Source organism: Salmo salar, chromosome ssa20 (genome assembly GCF_905237065.1).
Source record: "Salmo salar chromosome ssa20, Ssal_v3.1, whole genome shotgun sequence".
Lineage (NCBI taxonomy): Eukaryota > Metazoa > Chordata > Actinopteri > Salmoniformes > Salmonidae > Salmo > Salmo salar.
This window is the reverse complement of record NC_059461.1, coordinates 93805420-93819003: the sequence shown is the minus strand read 5'-3', so window position 1 is coordinate 93819003 and position 13584 is coordinate 93805420. Positions and strand designations below refer to the sequence as shown.

General features: G+C 37.9%; 1 protein-coding gene across 10 annotated transcripts in view; it reads right to left on the bottom strand.

Moving 5' to 3' along the window:
• The window catches only part of tenm4 (teneurin transmembrane protein 4), a 649554-nt gene that overhangs the window by 132829 nt on the left and 503141 nt on the right, over window positions 1-13584 (bottom strand). For all 10 annotated transcript variants that reach the window (XM_045704148.1, XM_045704149.1, XM_045704150.1 and 7 more), the window contains 2 exons: window positions 3871-4103; window positions 2031-2185 (listed from right to left, as the gene is read on the bottom strand). In XM_045704148.1, the coding sequence (XP_045560104.1) occupies window positions 2031-2185; window positions 3871-4103 (388 nt within the window). The remainder of the gene's footprint in view (window positions 1-2030; window positions 2186-3870; window positions 4104-13584) is intronic.

Here is a 13584-nt window from a genome sequence, read left to right as displayed (position 1 = left end):
GAGAAGAGGAGGTCACCATTGTTGAGATGAATCACAGCTGCCAATCATCAGGACCCTGGAATGAGCCCTGCAGCATCTCCTCTGATCAGCCATATTACTGCCTGTTGCTAGGCAGATGTACAACGTGACAGAACCACCAGAGATTGGTCATCACACGGACACACACACACACACACACACACACACACACACACACACACACACACACACACACACACACACACAGTCTTGTACAGCTAACCTTGTGGGGACACACAATTCAGTCCCATTCAAAATCCTATTTTTCCAAACCCTAACCCTAAACCCTAAACCCTAGCTCCTAACCCTAAACCCTACCCTAGCTCCTAACCCTAAACCCTACCCTAGCTCCTAACCCTAAACCCTACCCTAGCTCCTAACCCTAAACCCTAAACCCTAACCCTAGCTCCTAACCCTAAACCCTACCCTAGCTCCTAACCCTAAACCCTACCCTAGCTCCTAACCCTAAACCCTACCCTAGCTCCTAACCCTAAACCCTACCCTAGCTCCTAACCCTAAACCCTAAACCCTACCCTAGCTCCTAACCCTAAACCCTAACCCTAGCTCCTAACCCTACCCTAGCTCCTAACCCTAAACCTTACCCTAGCTCCTAACCCTAACCCTAAACCCTACCCTAGCTCCTAACCCTGGCCTAAACCCTACCTAGCTCCTAACCCTAGCCCTCCTAGCTCCTAACCCTAAACCCTACCCTAGCTCCTAACCCTAAACCCTCCCTAGCTCCTAACCCTAAACCCTACCCTAGCTCCTAACCCTAACCCCTACCCTGGCTCCTAACCCTAAACCCTACCCTAGCTCCTAACCCTAAACCCTACCCTAGCTCCTAACCCTAAACCCTACCCTAGCTCCAAACCCTAACCCTAAACCCTACCCTAGCTCCTAACCCTAAACCCTACCCTAGCTCCTAACCCTAAACCCTACCCTAGCTCCTAACCCTAAACCCTACCCTAGCTCCTAACCCTAAACCCTACCCTAGCTCCTAACCCTAAACCCTACCCTAGCTCCTAACCCTAAACCCTACCCTAGCTCCTAACCCTAAACCCTACCCTAGCTCCTAGCCTAAACCCTACCCTAGCTCCTAACCCTAAACCCTACCCTAGCTCCTAACCCTAAACCCTACCCTAGCTCCTAACCCTAAACCCTACCCTAGCTCCTAACCCTAAACCCTACCCTAGCTCCAAACCCTAACCCTAAATCCTACCCTAGCTCCTAACCCTAACCCTAAACCCTACCCTAGCTCCTAACCCTAAACCCTACCCTAGCTCCTAACCCTAAACCCTACCCTAGCTCCAAACCATAACCCTAAACCCTACCCTAGCTCCTAACCCTAACCCTAAACCCTACCCTAGCTCCTAACCCTAAACCCTACCCTAGCTCCTAACCCTAAACCCTACCCTAGCTCCTAACCCTAAACCTAATTTTAACATTAGCCCTAAACCCCCTAAAAATGTGGGGACTAACAAAATGTCCCCAGTTGGTAAATGTTTTGTTGGTTTACTATTCTTGTGGGGACCTCTAGTCTTCAAGTATAGTCAAACACGTCCACATGCACACACAGCCTGAGGGTGGGGTGACCTTGCCTCAGCACCATGTCCTGGGTGGGTCTGGTGTGGCAGTCTGCTGGTCTGTGTGTCCGTCTGTCTGTGTGTCCGTCTGTCTGTGTGTCCGTCTGTCTGTGTGTGTGTGTGTGTTCACTGTCTGTGTGTCCGTCTGTCTGTGTGTCCGTCTGTGTGTGTGTGTGTGTGTGTGTTCACTGTCTGTGTGTCCGTCTGTCTGTGTGTGTGGGTTCACTGTCTGTGTGTCCGTCTGTCTGTGTGTCCGTCTGTGTGTGTGTGTGTGTGTGTGTGTGTGTCCGTCTGTCTGTGTGTCCGTCTGTGTGTGTGTGTGTGTGTGTGTGTATTCACTGTTTGTGTTCACTGTGTGTGTGTGTGTGTGTGTGTGTGTGTGTGTGTGTGTGTGTGTGTGTGTGTGTGTGTGTGTGTGTGTGTGTGTACCTGAGAGATGTCCATGACAGCATCACAGCTGAGAGGTCGTGCAGAGGTCAGGTCGTTGAACCCCAGCAGGGTAGAGATGATCCCGTTCTGGTCAATTCGTCTGATCATAGTCCCGTCCACAAAGAAGATTACTCCATACTTATCCACTGTGATACCTGGTGGAGAGATGAGGGGTGGAAGGATGGATGAGGGAGGGATGTCGGGATGAGGGATGGAGAGACGGAGGGATGGAGGAATGAGGGATGAGAGATGGAGGGATGGAGGAATGAGGGATGAGAGATGGAGGGATGGAGGGATAGAGGGATGGGGATGGAGGGATGGAGGGATGAGGGATGGAGGATGGGGGATGGGGATGGGGATGGAGGGATGAGGGATGAGGGATGGAGGGACGGAGAGATGGAGGAATGGAGGGATGGAGGGATGGAGGGATGAGGGATGGAGGATGGGGGATGGGGATGGAGGGATGAGGGATGGAGGGATGAGGGATGGAGGGATGAGGGATGGAGGGATGAGGGATGAGGGATGAGGGATGGAGGGATGGAGAGATAGAGGGATGGAGGGATGAGGGATGGAGGGATGGAGGAATGGAGGGATGAGGGATGGAGGGATGGAGAGATGGAGGAATGAGGGATGGGACATCGTCAGCTCTAAGTGCATCTCTACTGGTAGAATAACACAATACATCAATATACTAACAATATACTAACACTAGGTCAGACTGTATTGGCTGCTATAGGTCAGACTGTATTGGCTGCTATAGGTCAGACTGTATTGGCTGCTATAGGTCAGACTGTATTGGCTGCTATAGGTCAGACTGTATTGGCTGCTATAGGACTGTATTGGCTGCAATAGGTCAGACTGTATTGGCTGCTATAGGTCAGACTGTATTGGCTGCTATAGGTCAGACTGTATTGGCTGCTATAGGTCAGACTGTATTGGCTGCTATAGGTCAGACTGTATTGGCTGCTATAGGTCAGACTGTATTGGCTGCTATAGGTCAGACTGTATTGGCTGCTATAGGTCAGACTGTATTGGCTGCTATAAACAGACATGGAGGTCCTGGTTAATGTCAATACTCTGTTCACATTTGTGAGGGGGGGCTCTCAGGCTTACAAACACACACACACACACACACACACACACACACACACACACACACACACACACACACACACACACACACACACTACTTTCAGATTCTCCACTCTCGTACAATGTTCTAAGCGGGTTGTGTGTTTTTGTAGTCCTGCGAGAGAGAACATTTTATCCAATATAATCCAATGTGTCAAACATGAAGTGTATTGATCTGATCTATTCCAGTTATGTTCCACCGGTCAGCTAACCCTCTAACCCATCAGTAACCTTGAACTAGCAGTAAAGCTTTACACTGAACTCAACCCGACCGGATCAGTAGTTTCGGAGCATAAAGGGAAACAGCCACATGATATTATCTTTCAACAGACCCTTTTTTTTTTTTTTTTCCCTGTTCCAATAAATGCACCTCCATAATGCACCTGTTATGTTAGGTACAACATGAAATGTTAAGTCCATACCTCGTGGGTTGGTGAGCGTAGCAGCCACAGCCTGTGTTCTGTTACATCTAATGTTATATCCATAAACGGGTTCCAAAAGGGTTCTCCGGCTATCCCCATAAGAAAACGCTTTTTGGTTCCATGTGGAACCCTCTATGTAAAGGGTTCTACCTGGAACCAAAAGGGTTCTACCTACAACCAAAAAAGGGTTATTCAAAATGGTTCTCCTATGGGGGACAACCAAAGAACCATTTTAGGTTCACCTTTCTTTCTAAAGAGTGTAGGTTAGTACTATGTTATGTTCATACCTCGTGGGTTGGTGAGCGTTGCATCCACAGCCTTGCCCCCATCTCCACATCGTGTCTCGTCGTAGGGCAAACACTGGTCTCCAGTCCCCGCTACCACCTCCAGGTTCTTGGCCACGTCTTTGATGGCGCTCAGAGACTTCACCTTGAACACCTTCCTAGTGCTGGTGTCCGACAGGTAAACAGCCCCAGACACAGGACTACAGGCCAGGTAGTACTTATGGGCCGGGCTGTTACTGGAGAGAGGAGACAGAAAAGAGAAGAGCATCAGTCAAGCTGGGAGGGATGCAATGCCTTTAATATAACTACTACCTTTAATATAACTATTACCTTTAATATAACTACTCCCTTTAATATAACTACTACCTAATGCCTTTAATATAACTACTACCTTTAATATAACTATTACCTTTAATATAACTACTACCTTTAATATAACTACTACCTAATGCCTTTAATATAACTACTCCCTTTAATATAACTACTCCCTTTAATATAACTATTACCTTTAATATAACTACTACCTTTAATATAACTATTACCTTTAATATAACTACTACCTTTAATATAACTACTACCTTTAATATAACTACTACCTTTAATATAACTACTACCTAATGCCTTTAATATAACTACTCCCTTTAATATAACTACTCCCTTTAATATAACTACTACCTTTAATATAACTATTACCTTTAATATAACTATTACCTTTAATATAACTACTACCTTTAATATAACTACTACCTTTAATATAACTACTACCTAATGCCTTTAATATAACTACTACCTTTAATATAACTACTCCCTTTAATATAACTACTACCTTTAATATAACTACTACCTAATGCCTTTAATATAACTACTACCTTTAATATAACTACTGTCATGTCCTGACCAGTATAAGGGTTATTTGTGATTGTAGGTCAGGACGTGGCAGAGGGTATTTGTTTTATGTGGTTCGGGGTGGTGGTTTGTTTAGAAGGGTGTTTGATTTATTATTTCTGGGTTTTGGGTTATGTTCTATGTTTTTGTATTTCTATGTTCTTTCTAGTTTAGTATTTTCTATGTTAGGTAATTGGTGTTGGACTCTGAATTGAAGGCAGGTGTTTGTAGTTGCCTTTGATTGAGAGTCCTATATATAGGGATGTATATTGTTTGTTAATTGTGGGTAGTTGTCTTTAGCACTGCTGTAGTAAGTATAGCCTGTTAAACTGTCATTCTTTTGTTTTTCTCGTGTTCACATTTATTTAATAAATTAATATGATGAGCACACAACCCGCTGCGCCTTGGTCCTCTCTTCACGACGACAGCCGTTACAACTACTCCCTTTAATATAACTACTACCTTTAATATAACTACTACCTTTAATATAACTACTACCTTTAATATAACTACTACCTTTAATATAACTACTACCTACTACCTTTAATATAACTACTACCTTTAATATAACTACTCCCTTTAATATAACTACTACTTTTAATATAACTACTCCCTTTAATATAACGATTACCTTTAATATAACTACTCCCTTTAATATAACTACTCCCTACTACCTTTAATATAACTACTACCTTTAATATAACTACTCCCTTTAATATAACTACTCCCTTTAATATAACTATTACCTTTAATATAACTACTTCCTTTAATATAACTACTCCCTACTACCTTTAATATAACTACTACCTTTAATATAACTACTCCCTTTAATATAACTACAACCTACTACCTTTAATATAACTACTACCTAATGCCTTTAATATAACTACTACCTTTAATATAACTACTAACTAATGCCTTTAATATAACTACTACCTAATGCCTTTAATATAACTACTACCTTTAATATAACTACTCCCTACTCTCTTTAATATAACTACTCCCTACTCCCTTTAATATAACTACTACCTTTAATATAACTACTCCCTACTACCTTTAATATAACTACTCCCTACTCCCTTTAATATAACTACTACCTTTAATATAACTACTCCCTACTACCTTTAATATAACTACTCCCTACTCCCTTTAATATAACTACTACCTATTACCTTTAATATAACTACTCCCTTTAATATAACTACTACCTAATGCCTTTAATATAACTACTCCCTTTAATATAACTACTACCTAATGCCTTTAATATAACTACTCCCTACTCCCTTTAATATAACTATTACCTTTAATATAACTACTCCCTAATGCCTTTAATATAACTACTCCCTACTCCCTTTAATATAACTATTACCTTTAATATAACTACTCTCTAATGCCTTTAATATAACTACTACCTTTAATATAACTACTACCTTTAATATAACTACTCCCTAATGCCTTTAATATAACTACTACCTTTAATATAACTACTGCCTTTAATATAACTACTACCTTTAATATAACTACTCCCTAATGCCTTTAATATAACTACTACCTTTAATATAACTACTACCTTTAATATAACTACTCCCTTTAATATAACTATTACCTTTAATATAACTACACCCTTTAATATAACTACTCCCTACTACCTTTAATATAACTACTCCCTACTCCCTTTAATATAACTACTACCTTTAATATAACTACTCCCTTTAATATAACTACTACCTAATGCCTTTAATATAACTATTACCTTTAATATAACTACTACCTAATGCCTTTAATATAACTACTCCCTACTCCCTTTAATATAACTACTCCCTACTCCCTTTAATATAACTACTACCTAATGCCTTTAATATAACTACTCCCTACTCCCTTTAATATAACTATTACCTTTAATATAACTACTCCCTAATGCCTTTAATATAACTACTCCCTTTAATATAACTACTACCTTTAATATAACTACTACCTTTAATATAACTACTCCCTTTAATATAACTACTACCTAATGCCTTTAATATAACTACTCCCTTTAATATAACTACTACCTAATGCCTTTAATATAACTACTCCCTACTCCCTTTAATTTAACTATTACCTTTAATATAACTACTCCCTAATGCCTTTAATATAACTACTCCCTACTCCCTTTAATATAACTAATGCCTTTAATATAACTACTCCCTTTAATATAACTACTACCTAATGCCTTTAATATAACTACTCCCTACTACCTTTAATATAACTACTCCCTACTACCTTTAATATAACTACTCCCTTTAATATAACTATTCCCTTTAATATAACTATTACCTTTAATATAACTACTACCTTTAATATAACTACTACCTTTAATATAACTACTACCTTTAATATAACTACTACCTAATGCCTTTAATATAACTACTCCCTTTAATATAACTACTCCCTTTAATATAACTACTACCTTTAATATAACTACTACCTAATGCCTTTAATATAACTACTACCTTTAATATAACTACTACCTTTAATATAACTACTCCCTTTAATATAACTATTACCTTTAATATAACTATTACCTTTAATATAACTATTACCTTTAATATAACTATTACCTTTAATATAACTATTACCTTTAATATAACTACTACCTTTAATATAACTACTCCCTAATGCCTTTAATATAACTACTCCCTACTCCCTTTAATATAACTACTACCTTTAATATAACTACTCCCTACTACCTTTAATATAACTACTCCCTACTCCCTTTAATATAACTACTACCTTTAATATAACTACTCCCTACTACCTTTAATATAACTACTCCCTACTCCCTTTAATATAACTACTACCTTTAATATAACTACTCCCTACTACCTTTAATATAACTACTCCCTACTCCCTTTAATATAACTACTACCTTTAATATAACTACTCCCTACTCCCTTTAATATAACTACTCCCTTTAATATAACTACTCCCTACTACCTTTAATATAACTACTCCCTACTCCCTTTAATATAACTACTCCCTTTAATATAACTATTACCTTTAATATAACTACTCCCTTTAATATAACTATTACCTTTAATATAACTACTTCCTTTAATATAACTACTCCCTACTACCTTTAATATAACTACTACCTTTAATATAACTACTCCCTTTAATATAACTACTACCTACTACCTTTAATATAACTACAACCTACTACCTTTAATATAACTACTACCTAATGCCTTTAATATAACTACTACCTTTAATATAACTACTAACTAATGCCTTTAATATAACTACTACATAATGCCTTTAATATAACTACTACCTTTAATATAACTACTCCATACTCCCTTTAATATAACTACTCCCTACTCCCTTTAATATAACTACTACCTTTAATATAACTACTCCCTACTACCTTTAATATAACTACTCCCTACTCCCTTTAATATAACTACTACCTATTACCTTTAATATAACTACTCCCTTTAATATAACTACTACCTAATGCCTTTAATATAACTACTCCCTTTAATATAACTACTCCCTAATGCCTTTAATATAACTACTCCCTACTCCCTTTAATATAACTATTACCTTTAATATAACTACTCCCTAATGCCTTTAATATAACTACTCCCTTTAATATAACTACTACCTTTAATATAACTACTACCTTTAATATAACTACTACCTTTAATATAACTACTACCTTTAATATAACTACTCCCTAATGCCTTTAATATAACTACTACCTTTAATATAACTACTCCCTAATGCCTTTAATATAACTACTACCTTTAATATAACTACTACCTTTAATATAACTACTCCCTTTAATATAACTATTACCTTTAATATAACTACTCCCTTTAATATAACTACTCCCTACTACCTTTAATATAACTACTCCCTACTCCCTTTAATATAACTACTACCTTTAATATAACTACTCCCTTTAATATAACTACTACCTAATGCCTTTAATATAACTATTACCTTTAATATAACTACTACCTAATGCCTTTAATATAACTACTCCCTACTCCCTTTAATATAACTACTCCCTACTCCCTTTAATATAACTACTACCTAATGCCTTTAATATAACTACTCCCTACTCCCTTTAATATAACTACTCCCTACTCCCTTTAATATAACTACTACCTAATGCCTTTAATATAACTACTCCCTACTCCCTTTAATATAACTATTACCTTTAATATAACTACTCCCTAATGCCTTTAATATAACTACTCCCTTTAATATAACTACTACCTTTAATATAACTACTACCTTTAATATAACTACTCCCTTTAATATAACTACTACCTAATGCCTTTAATATAACTACTCCCTTTAATATAACTACTACCTAATGCCTTTAATATAACTACTCCCTACTCCCTTTAATATAACTATTACCTTTAATATAACTACTCCCTAATGCCTTTAATATAACTACTCCCTTTAATATAACTACTCCCTTTAATATAACTACTACCTACTGCCTTTAATATAACTACTCCCTACTACCTTTAATATAACTACTCCCTACTACCTTTAATATAACTACTCCCTTTAATATAACTATTCCCTTTAATATAACTATTACCTTTAATATAACTACTACCTTTAATATAACTACTACCTTTAATATAACTACTACCTTTAATATAACTACTACCTAATGCCTTTAATATAACTACTCCCTTTAATATAACTACTCCCTTTAATATAACTACTACCTTTAATATAACTACTACCTAATGCCTTTAATATAACTACTACCTTTAATATAACTACTACCTTTAATATAACTACTCCCTTTAATATAACTATTACCTTTAATATAACTATTACCTTTAATATAACTATTACCTTTAATATAACTATTATCTTTAATATAACTATTACCTTTAATATAACTATTACCTTTAATATAACTACTACCTTTAATATAACTACTCCCTAATGCCTTTAATATAACTACTCCCTACTCCCTTTAATATAACTACTCCCTACTCCCTTTAATATAACTACTCCCTACTCCCTTTAATATAACTACTACCTTTAATATAACTACTCCCTACTCCCTTTAATATAACTACTACCTTTAATATAACTACTCCCTACTCCCTTTAATATAACTACTCCCTTTAATATAACTACTCCCTACTCCCTTTAATATAACTACTCCCTTTAATATAACTATTACCTTTAATATAACTACTCCCTTTAATATAACTACTACCTTTAATATAACTACTCCCTTTAATATAACTACTCCCTTTAATATAACTACTCCCTTTAATATAACTACTCCCTTTAATATAACTACTCCCTACTACCTTTAATATAACTACTCCCTACTCCCTTTAATATAACTACTCCCTTTAATATAACTACTCCCTACTCCCTTTAATATAACTACTCCCTTTAATATAACTATTACCTTTAATATAACTACTCCCTTTAATATAACTACTCCCTACTCCCTAATGCCTTTAATATAACTACTCCCTTCTACCTTTAATATAACTACTCCCTTTAATATAACTACTCCCTTTAATATAACTACTCCCTACTACCTTTAATATAACTACTACCTACTACCTTTAATATAACAATTACCTTTAATATAACTACTACCTACTACCTTTAATATATCTACTACCTACTACCTTTAATATAACTATTACCTTTAATATAACTATTACCTTTAATATAACTACTACCTACTACCTTTAATATAACTATTACCTTTAATATAACTACTACCTACTACCTTTAATATAACTACTACCTACTACCTTTAATATAACTATTACCTTTAATATAACTACTCCCTTTAATATAACTACTCCCTTTAATATAACTACTCCCTACTCCCTAATGCCTGGATGTGGTACTCAGTGTTGTGCTGGATTTGCCCCAAACATAACACTTTGTATTCAGGACATAAAGTTAACTTCTTCACCAACATATTTACAGTTTTACTTTAGTGCCTTATTGCAAACAGGATGTATGTTTTATTTCCTTCTTTTCACTCTGTCATTTAGGTTCGTATTGTGGAGTAACTAAAATGTTGTTGATCCACCCTCAGTTTCACAGCCATTAAACTCTGTAACTGTTTTAAAATCACCATTGGCCTCATGGTGAAATCCCTGAGTGGTTTCCTTCCTCTCCGGCAACTGAGTTAGGAAGGACCCCTGTATCTTTGTAGTGACTGGGTGTATTGATACCATCCATAGTGTAATTAATAACTTCACCATGCTCAAGGGTATATTCAATGTCTGCTTTGAATTTTTTTTACCCATCTACCAATAGGTGCCCTTCTTTGTGATGCATTGGAAAATCCCAGTGGTCTTTGTGGTTGAAATATCTGTTTGAAAATCACTGCTCGACTGAGGGACCTTACAGATAATTGTATGTGTGGGAGTACAGAGATGAGGTAGTCATTAAAAAATCATGTTAAACACTATTATTGCACACAGAGTGAGTCCATGCAACTTATTATGTGACTTGGTAATCACATGTTTACTCCTGAACTGATTATGGGTTGAATTATCTCAAGACATTTCAGCTTTTCATTTTCAAATTCATTTGAAAATGATTCTAAAAACATAATTCCATAATTTGACGTTATGTGGTATTGTCTGTAGGACAGTGACACAAAATCGCAATTTAATCCATTTTAAATTTAATCCATTTTAAATTCAGGCTGGAACAACAAAATGTGGTAAAAGTCAAGGGGTGTGAATACTTTCTGAAGGCGCTGTATATAGGGAATAGGGTGCCATTTACAGATGGAGGATTTTCATTTGATCACCGTGTTGCAGGATAACTTTTCTGCAATGCAGGAAACGTAAAACGTGTAGTGCATTTGAGGTGTAAAAATGCTTCTGAAGTTTGTAATTTCCACTTTGAATTTGTCATTTCCACTTTTTAATTTCCACTTGATTTTCCATTATGAAAAATGTATCAACCCCTACAAAAATGTCCATTATAGACCACATAACAATTCACATTTCTGTTGCTTCATGATTATTTTCCTGCTGTAGTGAACTGGCACAAATTAAGATCCTGCATCTGTACGACGCAGCCACAATGGAAGAATGGATGGATGTAGAAGCGTATACAGTAGGGTGATGAAATACAGACAGATAGGAGGTAACAAAGTGTGCATGAAGGACAGATAGGAGGTAACTCAGTGTAAATGAAGGACAGATAGGAGGTAACACAGTGTGAATGAAGGACAGATAGGATGTAACTCAGTGTGCATGAAGGACAGATAGGAGGTAACAAAGTGTGCATGAAGGACAGATAGGAGGTAACACAGTGTGCATGAAGGACAGATAGGAGGTAACTCAGTGTAAATGAAGGACAGATAGGAGGTAACTCAGGGTGCATGAAGGACAGATAGGAGGTAACTCAGTGTAAATGAAGGACAGATAGGAGGTAACTCAGTGTGCATGAAGGACAGATAGGAGGTAACACAGTGTGCATGAAGGACAGATAGGAGGTAACTCAGTGTAAATGAAGGACAGATAGGAGGTAACTCAGTGTGCATGAAGGACAGATAGGAGGTAACTCAGTGTAAATGAAGGACACCAAACCATGAAATAAAAAAGTACCTGAAGTTACACTTGGAATTGATTTACTATAGAATGTTGTATGTGGCCTTTCAGAACCTCCCTGTTTGAACACAGAACAACAGTACCATGTACCTCTAGCAGCTACTTTCATACAGCCACCCCCTTTGGGACTCTCATATAGAGATATAGTCCCAAATGGAACACTAGAACACTAATAATACACTACATTGGACCAGGGCCTGTAAGGAATAGGGTGGGCATTTGGGACACATACACTGAAAATACAACTGAGCTGAACGGCTATGCAAACACATTATGCCCCCTTCAAACACTGATGACACACACACACACACACACACACACACACACACACACACACACACACACTGGGCTGCTCCCAGCAACAACACTCTATTAAACACCACTGTGTGTGTGTGTGTGTGTGTGTGTGTGTGTGTGTGTGTGTGTGTGTGTGTGTGTGTGTGTGTGTGTGTGTGTGTGTGTGTGTGTGTGTGTGTGTGTGTGTGTGTGTGTGTGTGTGTGTGTGTGTGTGTGTGTGTGTGTGTGTGTGTGTGTGTGTGTGTGTGTGTGTGTGTCATTTATTAACCAGCGACAGGGTAATCCTTCATTCACACAGGGGGGAGGTAGGGGGTTTGAAAGCCTGACAAAATGTGACCAATCAGAATCTCCCCTGCAGCTAGAAGGAAACCAGATACCTGCTGAAAGCTCCAATTAGAAAGTTACTGACAGACAACTCACAGCGGTGCCACTATTAAAGACATGAAGTGTCTCAAACGGCACCCTCGACCCTCTATCCCTACCCTCTACCCTCTATCCCTACCCTCTCCCCCTACCTCTACCCTCTACCCTCTACCCTCTACCCTCTATCCCTCTATCCCTACCCCTACCCTCTACCCCTACCCTCTACCCTCTACCCCTACCCCTACCCTCTATCCCTACCCTCTACCCTCTATCCCTACCCCTACCCTCTACCCCTACCCTCTACCCTCTACCCCTCACCCTACCCTCTACCCCTACCCTCTACCCTCTACCCTCTACCCTCTACCCTCTCCCCCTACCCTCTCCCCTACCTCTACCCCTACCCTCTACCCTCTATCCCTCTATCCCTACCCTCTACCCTCTACCCCTACCCCTACCCTCTACCCTCTACCCTCTATCCCTACCCTCTCCCCTACCCTCTCCCCCCTACCCCTCTACCCTCTACCCCTACCCTCTACCCTCT